General features: G+C 33.4%; 2 protein-coding genes across 2 annotated transcripts; both read left to right on the top strand.

The window, feature by feature from the left end:
- Positions 1-12,868: 12,868 nt before the first annotated feature.
- LOC130461505 (uncharacterized) lies at positions 12,869-15,027 on the top strand. Its single transcript, XM_056829631.1, has 4 exons — positions 12,869-12,947; positions 13,543-13,696; positions 13,777-13,956; positions 15,003-15,027. The coding sequence occupies exons 1-4, from the start codon at positions 12,869-12,871 to the stop codon at positions 15,025-15,027; spliced, it is 438 nt and encodes a 145-aa protein (XP_056685609.1).
- On the top strand, positions 14,369-18,296 carry LOC130461504 (uncharacterized). The gene is made up of 4 exons (XM_056829630.1): positions 14,369-14,939; positions 15,163-17,272; positions 17,383-17,731; positions 17,915-18,296. The coding sequence occupies exons 2-4, from the start codon at positions 15,164-15,166 to the stop codon at positions 18,082-18,084; spliced, it is 2,628 nt and encodes an 875-aa protein (XP_056685608.1). The 5' UTR covers positions 14,369-14,939; position 15,163; the 3' UTR covers positions 18,085-18,296.
- The last annotated feature ends 1,486 nt before the right edge of the window (positions 18,297-19,782 follow it).

Genomic DNA, 19,782 nt, shown 5'->3' with positions numbered 1-19,782 from the left:
GTTCAGTAGAACTTAGAAACATGTATTTAAAGTTGTTGATTCTATGGTTAAAGTTAAGAATATTATAATTAAAGTTAGCCCTGTTATTGTTATAGTTAAGATCAACTTTAAGTATAATATTGGTTTTTGGTGATGTTCAGTTTTTGAAGTTAAAGTTTAGGATAATTTAGTTAAAGTTGAGGGTTCTTAAGTTAAAGTTTAGGATTCTGTTGTTAAAGTTTAAGCATCTGAAGTTGAAGTTTTGGAGTCTGAAGTTATAATTAAGGTTTCTGAACTTAAAGTTTAAGATTTTAAAGTTAAAGTTTAGGCATTTGAAGTTAAAGTTAAGGAATCCAAAGTTAAAGTTTAGGATTCTGAAACATGTATTTAAAGTTGTTGATTCTATGCTTAAAGTTAAGATTATCATAATTAAAGTTAGCCCTGTTATTGTAATAGTTAAGAAAATTTAATATTAGTTTATCTAACTTTTATTATAAAATGGGTAACTTTAAGTACAAAACTCTCAACTTTAAGTATAATATTGGTTTTTGGTATATTACTTCAATTCTTCATTGTACGTTAAGTATCCATGTCAGACCCTCGACACTCCGACATGGTTTCAAACACTTTGAAACTTTATTTTCAACTTAAATCCGAAAAAAATTTCACAATTTATCTAGGTTAGACACTTGGACACGTATCCAAGTCAGTCCAAGTAACATGGGTTTTGGCGATGTTTAGAAAAAGTTACGTAACATATTAGAAGTTGTTAATTTTATGCTAAAAGTTAAGCAAATATACCTCAACTTTTACTGTTTCAAGCCCGACTTTTAATATATAAATCTCAACTTTTACATTTTTGAACAAAAGACAGATTAAAAGATATATACACTTCAGAGAAATATTATACTTCACTAAATTTTAATGCATATATTCAAACTTTCAATGTAAAAACAAACTTTTACTAAGTTCTCAAGTCTAGTCAACTTTAACTTCAGAATCTTAAACTTTAACTTCATAAACCTTAACTTTAACTTTAATAAAAAATTAAATTCTATTTTTGATAAGAAACATTAAAAGAATCAAAATAATCTCAAATTTGGAGTTATTGTTCCAAAGTCTGCTGTTGGAGGCGCTGCAGTTTTTCCCTTCTTCTTTTTGACAAACGGTCCTCGTGGTCTTTTGTTCCTTCCTTTTGTTGTGCAACATTCAGGATCCAACAGCATAGGAGGTTCAGTTGCTGTGTTTGTTGCAGGTTCAGAACTTGTTGCTTGTTGTACACTTGTATCACTTGTTGTTGTTGCATGAGTACCTACAAACATTTAAAATACTGTATCATAACTTTTACTTATAAAACCCAAACTTTAACATATAAAACCCTAACTTTTACTTATAAAATTGTAACTTTTACATATTGTCCTTTTTAAGAAAATATGAGTTCCAATCTGTTTTTATTTCACACATATATTATAGTTTTTTTGGTTTAAAGTTGTAGTTCTGTAGGTTAAAGTTATGAAATTTATTCTAAAGTTAAGACGGACTTTCGTCATCTCTAACTTAACTTTAACAATGAATATCTTAACTTTTACCAAAAAACAATTAACTTTTACCTGCTGGTGCTGAGTTTGTTTCATATGCTGCTGTTGCATTTGTTTCAGGTGCTGCTGTTGCACTTGTTTCAGGTGCTGCTGTTGCACTTGTTTCCGTGGTTGACGCGTTGTCAGTGTTTGAAACATTTAATGACGCTAGAAGTTCATCAACCAGAGACACACTAGCGGCATAACCATCCTCCATAAGGGTTCTTGTCTCCCCATTTGACTGGCTTTTCAAGATAAGGTTGTAGTATTTCCTAGCCATGGTTTGGCGCCAAGGTGTGTACTGCACCTCTTCTGGTTTTTCATTTTCTAATTTGTTCCAAACTGATGACTTGGCAGATTTTGTCCACCTCTTTTTGATGTACTGTTCTGGAATCCGGTTAACCGAATGAAGGTGCAATATCCTAATCCAGTGGTAGCACAACCATCCCGAAGCTTCAAAGTTTTTACACGTACATGATACTGTTTGGCTCTCGTGGATGTATGTTACTCTATGTGCATACCAAGGTTCTTCATCAATGGACACAGCATAGAACTCAGTATTTTCTTCATTAGTAGTAGCATGTTTTAAAGTTAGGAAAATCAATATAAAAGTTAGCCCTGGTGTACTTAAAGTTACGAAACTTAATTTTTCATGTTACATAACTTTTAAAACAAAAAACCTAACTTTAACTTCAGAATTCTAAACTTTAACTTCAGATGCCTAAACTTTAACTTCAAAATCTTAAGTTTTAAAACAAAAAACCTAACTTTAACTTTTTACTTAAAGTTATGAAAATATGTATAAAAGTTAGCCCTGGTGAAGTAAAAGTTAATAAACTTTATATTTCAGTTTATCAACTTTTAATAAAAAAAAAGGCATAACTTTTACAGTAAAAAGACTAACTTTATAATTTTTCAAAAATGGAAACTTTAAATTCTGATATTTACCTTGTTTCCAAATTAATTTTGTTGTTGTTGCAATTGAATATCCAAATTCCTCCTCAAAGTCTCTGAATAGTGACAACGTGTAAACTTCTGATGCATGTTTCAGCAATCCAGATAGTGGTAAAGCCGAGGATGGAACCGATTTACTACAAGAGAATTCAGCTTGCTTTTCTGTACTTCTCCAACGATGTATTGTACCTTTGAACAATCTATAGAAATCAGTTAAACTTGTTGTTCTGTTTGCTCTAAATCCGATGACGTGATTAGTGCTTTCACTTCGTTGTGAAGACAAAATCCCAGCTGAAAAGAAGTCTTTGCTTAGCGCAGGGCACCATTTTTCTCTCAAATCGTATACATTTGTAAACCACTCTTCCCTTATCAGCTCTTATTGTTGCAGCATTGATCTCCAATTGGTTTCAAATTCAACTACTGTGACACACTTATACAAGCAATAGTTGAATGTCTTCTTAAAAGTTGGATCTCGTTTCAATGCCCCAAATTTGGTAATAGCATTCTGATGCAAATGCCATACACATAATCTGTGTCTTGAATCTGGAAAGACCTGCATATACAACCCAATCTTAAAAGTTGAGATTTTTGAAGTTAAAGTTAAGAATATTGAAGTTAAAGTTAAGAATTTTAAAGTTAAAGTTAAAGTTAAGGATCCTAAAGTTAAAGTTAAGGATTCTAAATTTAAACTTTAGGATTCTAAAATTAAAGTTAAGATTTCTAAATTTAAAGTTAAGGATTCTGAACTTAAAGTTAAAGATTTTGAACTTAAAGTTAAGGACTATGAACTTAAAGTTGAGGAATATGAAGTTAAAGTTAAGGACTCTGAAAAGGATAAATCTTGGATTTTTACCTGATTGATGGCATTGTTCATTGATGCATCTTGATCTGTAAAGATTGATATTAGACTTTTTCCTCCCATTGACTTTTTGAAAGTTTGTAGAAGCCACACAAACGACTCAATCTTTTCATCTCCTATGAATGCACAACCAAACATGCAATTGTTCCAGTGGTTGTTTATTCCAACTATTGGAGCAGAAATTAGGTTATACCTATTTGTTCTATAGGTTGTGTCAAAAACCACTATATCTCCAAAAATTCCATAGTCTTCCATCATCATAGAGTCCCTCCAAAACAAACTCCTTAATTTTCCTTTTTCATCCAATCTAAATCTAAAAAAGAAGTTTGGGTCACCTTCAAGCTCTAAATACATTATGTCAGTTACTGCTTGTGCATCACCTCCTTCTATTTGCTTCATTTTTAACCTCGTGCAGTAATTTAGATGGTCCTTCTTCGAGTGTCCTAAATTTTCTTCACCTCCAGCTTTAATTGCCATGTAGTTAAAGGAAGCCGTGGATGACAGACCTGTCAGTTGAGCATAAAAGAATGTAAATAAAATAATAGTTTAGGCAAAATATTTAACTTTACTCAACTTTTACTTCTTCAGACCTGACTTTTAGTACAAAAAGGCTAACTTTAACTTTTAAAACTTTAATTGTCAATAACTTAACTTTAACACCTTATAGTTAATTTTTTGTGTTAAAGTTGTTGTTATTTAGGTTAAAGTTAAGGAAATTGTTGTCAAAGTTAAAGACAGTCTTCATTCTACTCTAACCTAAGTTTTACTTTAAAAAGCTTAACTTTAACTTTTAAAACTTTAATTGTCAATAACTTAACTTTAACACCTTATAGTTAATTTCTGTGTTAAAGTTGTTGTTATGTAGGTTAAAGTTAAGGAAATTGTTGTCAAAGTTAAAGACATTTCTCATTCTACTCTAACCTAACTTTTACTTTAAAAAGCTTAACTTTAACTGATATGAGTTTGACTTTTATATTTCCAAATTTTTTCATCTTAGAAGGTGATTGCAGTAACAAAAGGATGAGTATCAAAACAATAACTTTTACACAGAACATAAAAGTTTAACTATCAAAATGTAACTATTACCAGATTTTTGCATAGTTTCAATTGCCTCCCTCTTCTCTTCCGTTATTTGCCTTTCAGATCTATGCAAGTAGTGCCATTGACTTCTAGTTAAATCATGGTTGTGCATTATCACGTGATTAACAACCTCATATCTGCCTTCAGAATTCATTTTCACTCTCAAGCAAGCCCTACATTGAGTTCTCGTGATCGAAACTTGCCTTGGTTTTCTCTCTTTTTTGGGCACTACAGGAACAACTGTTTGCACTTTTTTCTTTTTGTTCTTTCCATTGTTTGTTACTCCTGCTGCTGAACAAAAATATGTCTTTTCAAGCACGATTCTTGTCCCAACTTTGAATCTCGTGTTTCCTTTCCTTATGGAAAACCCAACCTCACTAGCATGTTTTTCGTAGAAACCTAGAAGTTCCTCCACTGTTTCGGCAGTGTATCCCATCAGTGTTCCAACAATATCTTGATCCGGTTCTGTTATTGCAATTACTAAAAATCAGCAGAAATTTTTATTATTAAACCTTAAATTTTACGCATAATACTATAACTTTTATTAAAACAAGGCCAACATTTACTAAAACAAGTTTAACTTCTATGCATAGAACTTTAACTTTTACTAAAACAAGGCTAACTTTTACTAAAACAAGCTAACTTTTACGCATAAAACTATAACTTTTATTACAATAAGGGTAACTTTTACTAAAACAAGTCTAACTTTTATGGATAAAACTATAACTTTTACTAAAACAAGTCTTATATCTATTTAAACAAGGCTAACTTTTATGCATCAAACTATAACTTTTATGCATAAAACCACAACTGTAAATTCTTTATTAAAATCATGTTAAAAAACTAAGCAAATATTCTAAACTTTACATTTTACATACTTAACTTTTACCCTGAAAACCTCAACTTTAACTTTGATATCTGTAACTTTTTCAAACACCTATTTTTCAGCCAAACCAACACATTTACATAACTTTTACAGGAATATCTCTAACTTTTACATTCATAACTATAACTTTAACTTTGAACGTATAAACTATAACTTTTATTCATAACTATAACTTTACATTTCAATACTTAACTTTTACTCTGAAAACCTCAACTTTAACTTTGATATCTGTAACTTTTTCAAACACCTATTTTTAGCCAAACCAACACATTTACATAACTTTTACAGGAATATCGCTAACTTTTTCATTCATAACTATAACTTTAACTTTGAACGTATAAACTATAACTTTTATGCATAACTATAACTTTACATTTCACTTACTTAACTTTTACTCTGAATACCTCAACTTTAACTTTGATATCTGTAACTTTTTCAAACACCAATACTTCAGCCAAACCAACACATTTACCTAACTTTAACATGAATATCCCTAACTTTTACATTTATAACCATAACTTTAACTTCAAACATATAATTAATTATTCATACCTTCAGAATCAGAAATAATATGTTGTTCTTCAGCTTCCATTGCCTCCTCTTCTTCACGTTCCTGTGCCAAAGCATTGTTTTCGATGCAATTGTTGAGAACGTCCTCCATTGTTGCATCTTGAATATCAGGTTCAATAGGAACTTGAATTCTTTGAGTGGATTGAATCACACTCCTAATTAGGTTTTCCATTAGATATTGATTTCACAATTTCGATCTCGATTTCGATTGCGTTCTTCTTCCTTCTCTTTGGTTTGGATTTAAATGTCGATCGCTTTTTATCTCGATTTCGATTGCGTTCCTCTTCTTCAGTTTCGATTTCAATGTCGATCGTTTTTGTTCTTTCTCTCTCATATTTCTGCGTCCTTCTTCCTTCCTTCTCTTTCTGTGATTTTGCTGCGCGTTTTCTCTCTCCTTTTCTGCGATTTTGCTGGCTGCGCGTTTTCTATCTCCTCTTTCTTTCTTTCTTTGCGTGATTTTTTCTTTCTTTCTTTGCGTGATTTTTGTGCGCGTTTTTGTTTATTTCGTTCACACGTGTGACAACTTGGTGCACATTAATATTAATGTGCACCTGTTGCACACAAGACCTTTTGAAAATTAAAATACTTGCTAAGCCAGCCTAGCCCGGACGGTTTAACTCCGGCCCGACCAGCCCTAGGTCGGTCCGTTGAACAGGTCTAATCTCACCATAAGATCATTCTCATATGGAAACCTCCAGCCTCTATAATTCGTAACTAGATAGTTAAATTTATTTTTTATAAGATTTTTTTCAACTTTAAGCGATAGTTAAAATAGTGATTGTTTTTATGATCAACAAGTATGATAGTTTTAACGGGTCTTTATTATTCTATTAAAAAATTTCAAAATATATCTCTTATCATCTTTAACAGGAATTTATTTATCTATTTTTATTGTTCTCTTATTATCTTTTACTGAGTTTTATTTATCTTTTAAAAATATTCAAAATTTATCTCTTATTATCATTTACCATGTCTTTATTTATCTTTTTTTATTTTTCTCTTATTATCTTTTACTGAGTTTTATTTATCTTTTTTACTTTCTAACAAAATTTATCTCTTATTATCTTTACCGGGTCTTTATTTATCTATTTTTATTTTTCTCTTATTATCTTTTACTGTGTTTTATTTATCTTTATCTCTTATTATTTTTTACCGGGTCACTTTATTCATCTATTTTTATTTTTCTCTTATTATCTTTTACTGAGTTTTATTTATCTTTATCTCTCATTATCTTTTGTCGGTCTTTATTTATCTATTTTTAATTTTTAATAAATCTAAAATAATACTATTGTTTGATTCGATGACATGGAAATCCTACGTGGCGCTCCGAATGCTCTACAAAAAACTCTCCTTTATTTATCTACTAGTAGATTTTAGCCTGTGCGATGCACGAATTCTAATAAATTGTTAAGTTAAATTAAAACTTTTATATATACCAACTGCTATATTTATATATTAGATTAGATTATTTTGGATTTTGGATTTTCATTTTAGATTTTTTTTTATTAGAGTGATTGATTTTGGATGAAATTGTATATGCGTAATATTAATAAATTAATTAATAAAAATATCTACGTGGCGCCTAATTATTTATCTAAGTGGACTCGACTTTTTTAGTTCAAAAATAATTTTAAAATATTATTTTTCATTGGCCGAAAGCATTAGATTTCCTACGTGGCGCTCTAATATTGCATTAGTGTTTGATTTTAGATTGAATTTCATTTTAGATTAGTGTTTGATTTTGTATGACTTTTTTTTTAGATTAGTATTTTTTTTTAGATTTTTTATTTAATTATTGGAGTGTTTGGTTTTGGATGGAGTTGTATATATTAGTACTTAATGAATTAAAATATCTACGTGACACTTGATTTTTTTAATTAAAAAATAAATAGAAATCTTATTTTTCATTGGCCGAAACCAATAGTATTCTAGGTGGAGCTCTAATATTTCAGCAAATAGGGGAGGGACCGGTAAAAACACTCCCTTATGTAAGTACATTTCTTATAATAAGAACACCTTCTACACCATTGGATTAGAATAAAATCAATGGCCACGATCATCCCAACCACTGATGGCATGATCGTAAATAAGAAAAAACGGAGCAAAAATATATTAAAAAAAAAGGAAATTTTGGTATTTACTACCTTCAAAATACCCCACTTTTGCATTTACTACCTTATGAAATTTTTATTTTAAATTACTACCTTAAACTTCCAAATTTTTTTTATTTACTACCACTTTACAGTTTTCTCATTTTAAAATTAAGATATCTCTTTCGTTTCTTAATCGTTTAATGTGATTCAAAGTTCACTATTATCCTTGTTTTATAGGGATTTCATTGGGAACAACATTTCAAAACAATTCGTTTGATAATTCATATATATTTTAAACTTTTACAAATAATATTTAATTATTTTTACCTTTTGCAAAATTTTAAAAGCAAGATCCATATGGAATCCTTACACTTAAATGAGAAGAATGGACTTTGAATCACTTAAAATGATTAAAAAACAAAAGAGATATCTCAATTTTAAAATGAGAAAACTGTAAAGTGGTAGTAAATAAAAATAAATTGAAACTTTAAGGTAGTAATTTAAAATAAAATTTTCATAAGGTAGTAAATACAAAAGTGGTGTATTTTCAAGGTAGTAAATACCAAAAAATCCAAAAAAAAAAAAACATTCTCTCTCATCAATTGCCATAACTCCCACTCTCTCACCATTTTCTCTCTCCTCAACCTCCCACTCACTCCCTACAACGGACGAAAAACCGCTAAAATTCTCTCTATTTAATAGAATTCCAGCAGAATTATTGCAAAAACAATGACAATTCATCATTCTATACTTCAATCACGCTTAATCAAAATAATTGCAACAAAATCGCAAAAAAATTTGAAAGCTGCAAATTGTACGCAATTTCGATGGAGTCAGGTGACGAAAATGCGATTGATTCATTGAACAACTGCGAAAATACAAGGTTAGTGATAATCTAACAAAATTCAAATAGTTTAAATGTTTTCGTCAATTTCAATTAATTTTTTAATTTTTGTTGCTTAATTTTGAAATACTAAGCAAAATCGAGCACATGCAAAGCGAGGAAGCTGAAAACGCAATCGATTCTAGTCTCAATGCTCCTTCAACAGAAGAAAAAGCTACAAATACGTAAGGATTTCAAGTTATTTGGAGTTTCAAATAAAGAAAATCGAATAAAATTGTTATTCTAAACATGTTCTAATGTTAAATTTATGTTCAAAATAAAGTTCTACAGTTAATTGTCATAATTTAAAGTTTTTATACCAGATCTGTTATTAAATATGAATGTTCTAATTTTTTCCGCATGTTCTAATAATATTAAGACATGTTTCAATGTTTTTATGATGTTCAATACATCTTCTAAGCATGTTCTAATGTATAAATGATGTTCTAAGGCAAGTTCTAAATTTAAAAGTCATGATTGAATGTTTTAATGATGGATCTGGTGGTAAATAAAGAATGTTCGAAAAAAATTACCATGTTATAAAGATGTTAAGAATGTTCTAAAGTTATTCGAACATGTTTCATTGTTTTATGCCAACATCTGCTTTATAAAACAAAACTTTTGAATTTGGAACATGTTCTAAAGGTTTTAATCATGAATTAATGTTTTAGAAAATATTCAAATGGTACATTAATGTTCAAAGCATGTTCTAATTTCAAAATGTTGTTTTAAGGAAAGTTCTAAAGTTATCAGTCATGATTAAAAGGACATTATAAAAAAAATTCCATGTTCTAAACATTTTAAGAATGTTCTAATGTCATTGCAACACATGTTCTAATAATATAAATACATGTTTCAATGTTTTCATCCTATTCTAAACATACATTAATGTTCAATCCATGTTTTAAGCATGTTCTAATGTAAGAATGTTGTTCTAAGGGAAGTTCTAAAATTAAAACTGATTATTAAATATTTTGAGATAGATATATTGTACAAAAATTACCATGTTCTAAAAAACTCCAAAAGTGCTCTAAAAAATATTACCATGTTCTAAACATTCAAACATGTTTCATTGACTTAGTATATGATCTATGTTTATAAAATGGATATTCTAAAATGTTAGAGCATGTTCTAAAGTTTTTTAACATTGTCTAACAGTGGGATTTATGTAAATATTCTAATATTTTTTCAGAAAGGAGGATGACATCCACTACGAAAAGGTTGATAATGCGGATTTTCAAGTCTTCATACAAATCCTACAGAAGAAAATATTTCAAAAACTTAAGAATTTAAAAGTATATTGAGTGACAAATAAATACTGTATGTTCTAAATGTTATTTAAAGCATGTTTTAATGTTATAATGCATGTTCTAAAGTCATGCGTAAAATTTTCAAATATTATCATGCATGTTCTAAAAGATATTTAATTGAAAATAGAGAAAAAACAGAAGAGGATGTTGTCAAAACAACAAAAACAGTCACATTTGGAAGTCCAACTGTGAACAAAGAAAGTTTAAAAAATATTGTTTTGGAATGTGACATTATTAGGTAATTTTCCAGAATTTAAATTATAATATATTTGCAAATATTTAGAACATAACAAAAATCTTTAGAACATGTCTTCTGCACTTTGATTTAGTATACTTATTGTATGGTCATTTCATATAATTAAATACAATTTATTCGTAGGAATGAGAATATGGAAAGAATAGGCGGTGAACAAGAGACCGTGTTGCAAACAACTTCAACTGAATCAACAATTTCGATTGAAAAGTAAGTGTTAGAATTTTACTTCAACATTAAATGCATGATATATTCTTTAATATAATATTGAATGTTCTTACCGCATTTTCTTATGTTTGAAAATGTTTTACCAATGTGATAGGAGTGTTCCTGAAACTGAATACAATACAGTCCCTCAACCGAAAAAAAGGATTAAACATACCATGAAATTTACTACTAAAGAGGTTCAAACCACTTCTGAAGTAATTCCAATCAAGAGGAAATAATCCTAATTAAATTTAACAATAAGAAAAAATAAATCTCAATTTAAAACATTTACTAACAAATGTTTAAAACTACAACTAAACAGGAAAGAAAAAGAAAGGATCATAGTGAGGATTAAAAATCCACAAAAGGAAAAAATAAATCCTAGGTATGCTGCTTATGTTCTAATTGCTAATTACTTGGAACTTGTTTAAATGTTCATACATTATAATAAAAAATTATGTTCTGATATTTGGAATAAATTATAATCATTTAGGGTTCAACCACCAAAAAAAGTTACATTCAAAATTAAGGGTGATCTTCCTGGAGTGAAGGCGGTACCTATATTGGCCCATGATCAAAGGTAATTATTTTTTGTAAAGATATTAACACATTCAGAATACTTGAAAAACAGAACTAATTTAGTTTGATTTTAAATTTAAGTCACATGACTCAATGTTATTTTTATCTGTAATGTATGTTCTAATATAATACAATTATGTTCTAATATCATAGCTTTATGTTTTAATTATTCTATCCTATGCTATAATTTCATATATATATATGTTTTGATTTAGTTGTATGTGTGTACTAATAAAGTGTGCAATATGTTATAATTTTTGTTTAGGAATGAATCTAAAAAGTTGGAAATACCAACTGAGAATAAAGAATCTGAGAAGTTGGAAGATAACACAAAAGAGCATCAAAAGGAAGAGGTGCCCCTGAAAAATAAAAAAGAAACAGAATGTGTCGAGGCAGAGCCAACAAAATCAGAGGAAAAGAAGAAAGACGATGATGAGTTAAGGTTGCCAACTGTTACAACTCATTCAAATGAGTTAGAAGCATCATCTTCGGGAACAAAAGCAATTATTGAAGAAAAAGAAGATGAGGAGTTAGAAATTGCAATACAATTGGCAATTGCAAACTCGTTGGAAAACATTGTTTCAAAGTAATTTTTTTTTTTTTTTTTTTTTTGACATAGGCTGAATTTTGCATAAAATAAAAAGCTATTACACAACTACATACGACAAAGTAAAGCTACACTAAGGTCTTTAAAGACCATTACATATTTTAAAGTAACCAGCTCTTCTCGAATCGGCCCGTGGTTGTTGGAAATGCATTTCGAACACCCTCTACATGATGATGTCTTACCAAGGCAATTTGTGGCTGAACTTCCTTTATAGAAGATGACACTGATGTTGGACAAATTACCAATAGGAGTCTCCTTAAGGTACCTGTAGAACTTGGAAAACAAAGAAAGGAGCGAAAGAGAAACAATGATACGGGCTAGGTTAATGGACCTTGTGAATTGCTCACAAGCGTCTGAAGACTTCTTTAGCATACTATGAACCCCCATAAAATGGGGAGCAGCGTTAAAATAAAGGTTTTTGAAAGCGTTAAAAACAACTTCTAACGCTAACCTAAAAGGAGGGATAACAAAAGTTACCCTCCGCGACCAAAGGACGACCCAACCCCAATAACATCGAACCCTCCCATTACCCATTACTCCTTCCCTAATGGCACATCTAAGACAACAAATCCCAAGTCCACACTCAAACCCTACGGAGTCACGCTCCATTCTTTCAACAACAGCTCCGATGATGGGGAGCCTAATCTGACCCTTTAACTCCCCACATACAACAACAAACCCCCATTTTTGAACTAACACTAAGGGATGAAACCACCTCCAAATTGAAAATATGTTTAACATATATCCAATTAAAACCAGAAAACCCAATTGAACACCACAATCAACAACCTCATACAAGCAACAACGAACAAATTCAAGAAGAAACCAAATTACTACCCAAACTAACCAAACTAAGGAAGAAAAACGAAACATACTACACTTATTAACCAAGAGAACAACCCAATTAGACAAAGCACAAAAGTATACGGGAAACACAATCAGCCAAATCAAACCCAAAAACATGAAACCCTAACAAACCTTTACCTTTACCGTCAAGGTCGGGGTGAGTCGACACTACAAGACGGCGACGAATGTCTTTATCGTCCAGATCGGGGTGGTCCGACACAAAACAAGACGGCGGCGATTATAAGGGCTTGGGAAAGACAAGCCGTAAATCACAACGGGGCACTACCGAAATCCTACTTAAGAACACAAACCAACCACTAAATCCCCTTCCAATCATAAACCCTAACCCTAAAAAGTACCTTTATCGACGAAACGCGGCGGCGCCGATTAGAGATGGTTTGGAAGAGGCGCCCAAGATGTGACCTTGACCCGAATACTAACCTCCGATTCCAAAACAGAGCTTTGCTTGGATACTCCGGTGACACGAACTAGAACTCGGCGAGAAGGGGCGACGAACTAAGAGAAGGTAGAAGCGATGCTTGGCTCCTCTTTCGACTTCTCCACCGAGAGAAACAACCGTACTACGACGATGCAGACCCTAAACTATGAACAGAGAAGCTTGCCGGCGACCCGAATTGGACGGCAAAATCAGGCCGCCGACAAGCCAAAGAAGATCTAGGGTTTTGGTGTTTTTTTTAGAGAGAAGGGAGAGAAAACCTTTTAGAGAGAGAAAGCATCCATTGTTTCAAAGTAAGTCAAAGATACAAAGTTGGAAAATATTTTAATTTAAATATATATTTTAATGATATAAAAATATAATTACATATCTAATATATGTTTCAGGGATGAACCCAACTAGAAAAAAAGGATGATGAACAAGTTAATCATAAAGATCAAAAGGAAAAGGAAGAAGTCCTTGTGGAAACTGAAAATGAAGAAACATATGATGAAGAAGTTGGTGATGATGAAAAGAATGACAACAGTGACCGAGAAATACCAAGAACAGCTACATGGTATGTTCTAAACTTAAACAAATATAATTTAGTAGATTATTTAAATTATAAAATAATAAGTTTTATTCATAAATTAACAGGTGGGAGAATGTTAAGAAATCAACTGGTTGCCCAATAGAGAAAAAGAATTCCAGGGAAGAGGATGATAATGCAAAAGGCGATGAAAATAAGAACACTGACGATGATGAAGATCAAAACACAGAAGATGATGAAGAGGAGAACGATGAGAATGAATCTGCAAACCTCAAATCAACTTCAAGGTATGCAATATCAACTTATTAATTAGAACATGAGTAGTTTATATATAATATTTTGCATTTTCTAGTTCTTTAGAAAATATTAAAAACAAATACAACAACAAAGATATTAATTAGAACATGTGTACACTATGTTAGAACATTGGAATATTTAATTAGAACATGAATAAACTTAGTTTTAACATATAAAATTTAATTGAACTCAGGAATAATTAATTAAAACATGTGTCAACTGAATTAGAACATGAGTAGTTTATTTCATTATGATTTAAGAATTTAGAACACATTAACAACTCATGTTCTAATATAAATTATAATGTTCTAATACAACACCAGAGATATTAATTAGAACATGTGTACACTATATTAGAACATAGGAATATTTAATTAGAACATGATTAAACTTAGTTTTAACATATAAAATTTAATTAAAACAAAGGAATAATTTATTAAAACATGTGTCAACTGAATTAGAACATGAGTAGTTTATTCGGATTTTTCACCAAATGCCCCTGAGGTTTACTTTAATGCACCAAATACCCCTAAACTTTCCAAAATGCACCAAACACCCCTGACGTATGCAATAATATCATTAAATGCCCTTTTGTCTGACGGACGTTAACCCTCCGTTACCATGTTTTTACCTTGTTGCCCTTACTTGTCCTTTCTGGCGCCATATCAAAAAAGAAAAAAAAAAAAAAAAAAAAAAAATTCAAAACCTAACTTCCCAACTTCTTCCTCGACATTTCTCTCTGTTCTCTTACACCATTAGAGAGCACTTGAGTACCAAACCAAAGAGAGAGAAAGATCGAAATTCGCTGGGATTTGTGTAAAACAACTCGCAATAGTTAGTCGAAGTAAATCCCCACGAAAAGATCGACAATTTGGTCCAAAAATCTGCAGTTTTCGCGAGTCCTACAAAAGTGGGTGCAAGGAGAGCAAAGGACTGGAATTTGTGGCTTCAACTTCATCAAAATTGTGTCAAGGTTAGTTCACTCAATTCGTTTCTTGTTCTTGGTGCTATTTTTTGCGAATTTTGCTTTGATTAGGGTTAGGGTTTTGCTAAAATCGTGATTTTTCCATGAGATGGGTTAACTTGAATTTTGGGGTGTTAATGGTAAAACATAGTGTCTGGTTGTGCTTTGTTGTTTTGCCTAATGATTTAGTTCATTAATTTGAATTTTTGTGTTGTGTTTATTGTTTGTATAGGATGGTCGCAATTTGGTTGTTATGTCATTATAATGATCGGAATTTTGATGTGAGGGTACAAGATACTGATGAAACGAACTACATGGATTTGGTTGATGACTTGTTTGATGATTCTATTAAGCAAGATGTTCTGATTCCCGATTTATTTAGATTGTTTTATGTTAATCCTAGTACGAATAAAAGAGTAGAATTGTTGAATGATGTTGGTTTGATGGGCATGTGGGGTTTATTTAAGCGCACAGATACTGTGGAAATATGGATAGAGAAGGCAAATGAGAAGGAAACTTCAATCCAATTTAGGACTGCAGTTAAGAAAAGGAAGGATAGGAAGGAAAGGAAGGCTGCAGAACTTAGAAGGAAAGCTGAGGAGTTTGAGAGGGAGAGGGAAGAGGAAAGGAGAAGGTTAGAAAGGGAGGCTGAGATTCAAAGGGATTTGGAGGAGCAATTGGCAAACACAGTGGCAGTTGAGGTGCCTGTGTATGATGTTGAGGATTTAAGCGTAGAGTACGTACGTGTTTACAGCTCACAACATGCTGACTGCCTTTCCCCGGGAGGTTCCCAACCACCAAATACACAAAAAGAGCCTTCACCACCACCAAGAGAGCCCTCACCACCACCAAATGTTCCATCACCACCAAGAGAGCCCTCACCACCACCAAATAATCCATCACCACCACCAAGAAGTCCCTCACCACCACCAAATAATCCATCACCACCACCAAGAAGTCCCTCACCACCACCAACCTCACCACAGACACAACCACAGCAACAACAACAACAGACAGAACATCAGCAACAACAACAAACAGAACATCAACAACAACAACAAACAGAACAACAGCAACACCAACCCACAGAACAGCAGCAACAACATCAAACAGAACACCAGCCAGATCAGACACCCCCTCCTAACAGGGCTGAGTTAAACAAAGGGAGGGGTTTTAGAATTTCCAGAAGTCATGCTAAGAAGACGGGTGAGTTTGTTCCTAAGAAGAGGGGGGGAAGGCCTGCTGGTTCAAGGGTGAGGAAACCCACTGCATACAATGTGGAGGAAGAGGAGCAATGGGATGATGAGAGTGATGATGAAAATTTTGAGGAGAGTGAGAGTGATAGTGAAACTGGTTTCAACTCCGACGATTTCATTGACGAAGAAATTGAAGAAGATGAAGAACAAGATGTTCTTAAGGAGGTAATTTCTGAGAGAAGTTTTGAGGATCATTTAGATGGGAGTAATAAGCTGGATAATTTGTATGCAAATGGGAAAGTTGTGGGAAGCATGCCATGGGGGACTATCAAGTTGCAACCATGGATGATATTCCAAAGCAAGACACACTTCATGGAGGTCTTCAGAGACTTCTGTATTCAAGAGGGATTTGCTGTGAGTGTTGAAAAGGCCGATACAACCAGATTCACTGCAATGTGTCTGGTTGAGTCATGCAATTGGAGGATCCATGCCTGTGTGTTGTTGGATGGGGTCAGTTGGGCCATTAAAACTCTTGTCAGTGAGCACAAGTCTTGTGGGAGACTTGAGGAGAATCCCATGGTGACATCTCAGTGGCTATGCACCAAACTACTTCCTGACATTGAAGCAAATCCAGAAATCCCAATTAAGACACTTCAAAGAAAGGCATTGGGGATTTATAGGGTACAAGTGAAACAGAGGTTGATGTACAAGGTGAGAAGCCTCGGGAGGCAGCAAATTTATGGAGGTTTTGATGAGTCATATGCCCTTTTACCATCCTATGCTGAAATGATCAAATCTACCAATCCTGGGAGTTATGCCTTGGTCACTTGGACTGCAGATTCTGGTAACGTGACACCCCGTTTCAAGGCTTGCTTTTTCTCCTTTGCTGCACAAGTTAGGGGTTTCTTAAGAGGTTGTAGGCCTATCGTAGGCATTGATGGTGCACATTTGAGTGGATACTATAAGGGAATTCTCCTCACTGCAGTTGCTATCGATGGGAATAATGAGATTTTTCCATTAGCCTATAGCATTGTGAGTACGGAGAGTATGGACACATGGTCCTATTTTTTCAGAAGTTTGAAGGCTTTGTTTGTTCAACATGGGTGCCAGAGGGATGACTGGACTTTTATTAGTGACAGAATGAGGGTAATTACTCCTCCCTTTCTTGGTTTTTATTATTTGTAGTATTGTTTATATTTTTTTCAGTTTTCTGGTTCACTTCCCTAGTTATTGAAACTTGGAATTGTGTTATGCAGGGAGTAGAATCTGCTTTGTATGATGTTTTCCCCAAAGCAGTCAGGAGGGTCTGTGCTCAGCATCTGTATACCAACTGCAGACAAGCTGGATACAGTGGCACAGCCTTCCATGACTTGTTCTGGGTTGCTGCTGATGCATACAATCCATATGTCTTCAACAAAGCCATGGAAAAGATTGGCAAACTCATCCCAGAAGCAGTGGGATATCTTGACAAAGTGCCTGAACAGTGGTCCAGACACAAGTTTGATGTTGGGGTCACTTGTGATCACAACACCACCAACTTTGTGGAATCCTTCAACGCGTGTACCAAACCCTTTAGGGATCTTCCTGTTTTGTCACTTCTTGAAGGTAATCCTTTACATTTTATCCTATTTTTGTGTCATTGGAACTTATTTATTTAGGTTTGTATTCAAGTGTCCGAGTCGGGTTTGTGTTCAAGTGTCCGAGTTGGGTATGTGTTCAAGTTTCCGAGTCGGGTATTTATTTTGCATTAAAATGTGTGATGCCAATTATTGTATTCTGTTATGTTAGAAATAAGGTCTTGGTGCATGACGAAGATCGGGGCCAGATTTGATAAAGCTGTTGACATTGGACCCGATCAATTGACGCCATATGCTACTAAGGAGCTTGAAGAGAGGAGTGCTGACTCGAGGTTCTGTTATGCAACTAATGCTGGGGGGGGGGTGAATTTGAGGTTTTAGATGGTCATGTGAAGTTCCCTATTAGGCTTGCTGCTAGAGTTTGTGGTTGTGGGAAATGGCAAGGGTGTGGTATACCTTGCAAGCATGCTATTAGGGTAATATACCATCAAAGACTCAATCCTACAGATTTTGTTTCTCCTTACTTCAAAGGGGCAGCCTATAAGCTCACATACTCAGAGCATATTCACCCCATGCCTGACTCAACATAGTGGCCTACATTTGAGCTACCTAGGATTCTTCCCCCACTAATGAGAAGGGCAGCTGGCAGACCAGCCAAGCAGAGAAGAAGAGGTGCTCATGAGAAGAAGAGGGGGAAAAGAAACACCACTGTCAAGTGTGGGAAATGCAAGCAAATTGGGCATAACTCAAGAACCTGTAAAGGAGGTTCCACTGCAAAACAGAGGAAAGAATCTGCTGCAGCTGCTGCTGGTTCTGCTGGTGCATCAACATCTGGTGCTAGGAAGAGGAAGGCTCCAACATCTAATGCATCGAGCAGCAAGAAGTCCAAAGCTGCATAACTAGAAGTAAGCTTAGGATTCAGTTTAGTATTTCTGTTTTAAAGCTTAGGTTTATTTTGAAAAACAACTTAGGTTGTGGCACATGTTGGCATTTTTTTGTAAAGCTACCCACAACTTGATGTTCGGTTTATTTTGGAAACAAACTATTTCAGTTACGAGTTCAAAGACTTGCATATTATTGATAAATGAAATTCATGTGCTCGTGCCATTACAACCATCATTGTTTGTCTTGATTACTTCTTTACTACAAACATTAGACACAAAAACATTACAATTCCTATTTTAATTGCTGCAGCTTGGAATTTTTTGAGCTCTTTCACTCTTTTCTTCAGTTTCTTCAGTTCGTCACTTATATTGTCGTTGTCTTCCGATGTTCCCTCATACTCTATATTGCTCTGTTGCTGTTGGTGTTGTTGATTTTGGTGTAGAACACTTCCTTTGCACCACATAAAATGGTTACAAGGATCACACTTGTAATATAGCCTTTGTGGATTTTTGGATGTCTCGGAGCTTTTTATTGCACATTTTTTGGAACAAATAGGACAACATTTGTTTGGAACAAGTATGTATGAAAACAGATTGGATGATGATGTATTGGAACAAGAACTCATGCTGTGTTGTTGTTCTTGCTGCTCTGTTGTTGCTGCTTCTGTTGTTGATGCTTCTGTTGTTGCTGCTTCTGTTGTTTGTTATTGTTGTTGTTGTGTTGTGTTGTTCTTGCTGCTGGTGTTGTCTATTCTTGTTGTTGCTGTGTTGTTCTTGCTGCTGGTGTTGTGCTGTGTTGAAGTCCTTGCTGCTGCTGCTATTGGTGTTTGTTCTTGTTGCTCTGCTGTCTTGTTATTCTTGTTGTTGCTGCTGATGCTGTTGTTGTTTGTTCTTGCTGTTGCTGCTGCTGGTGTTGCAGGGTTCTGCTTGTTGTTGGTGCTCCTGTTGCAGTGTTCTGGTTGTGCAGGTGGGGGTTTGGGGTGGACTGTTTGTGCAGTTGGGGGGGATTGGGGTTTAGGGCAGTGTGGTGTTGTTGTTGGGTATGGTATATATAAGGGAAATTAGTGTATGGGTGACTGCAACGGCTATATTATTCAAATTCAACGGCTAGTTTTTGGAAAAAAAATTACCAAACCTCAGGGGTATTTGGTGCTTTTTTACCAAACCTCAGGGGTATTCGGTGCATTATGTTTTA

This window comes from Spinacia oleracea, chromosome 5 (genome assembly GCF_020520425.1).
Source record: "Spinacia oleracea cultivar Varoflay chromosome 5, BTI_SOV_V1, whole genome shotgun sequence".
In the NCBI taxonomy this organism is placed as follows: domain Eukaryota; kingdom Viridiplantae; phylum Streptophyta; class Magnoliopsida; order Caryophyllales; family Amaranthaceae; genus Spinacia; species Spinacia oleracea.
This window is presented reverse-complemented; position numbering and strand designations above follow the sequence as displayed.

Coding starts and splice junctions, on each gene's coding strand:
- LOC130461505 (XM_056829631.1), top strand. CDS start 12,869: ATGTCTTTATCGTCCAGATCGGGGTGGTCCGACACAAAACAAGACGGC. Junction 12,948..13,542: donor GGGCTTGGGAAAGACAAGCC/GTAAATCACAAC, acceptor GAACCCAACTAG/AAAAAAAGGATGATGAACAA. Junction 13,957..15,002: donor AACCTCAAATCAACTTCAAG/GTATGCAATATC, acceptor TGCTTTGATTAG/GGTTAGGGTTTTGCTAAAAT.
- LOC130461504 (XM_056829630.1), top strand. CDS start 15,164: ATGGTCGCAATTTGGTTGTTATGTCATTATAATGATCGGAATTTTGAT. Junction 17,273..17,382: donor TTATTAGTGACAGAATGAGG/GTAATTACTCCT, acceptor TGTGTTATGCAG/GGAGTAGAATCTGCTTTGTA. Junction 17,732..17,914: donor TGTTTTGTCACTTCTTGAAG/GTAATCCTTTAC, acceptor CTGTTATGTTAG/AAATAAGGTCTTGGTGCATG.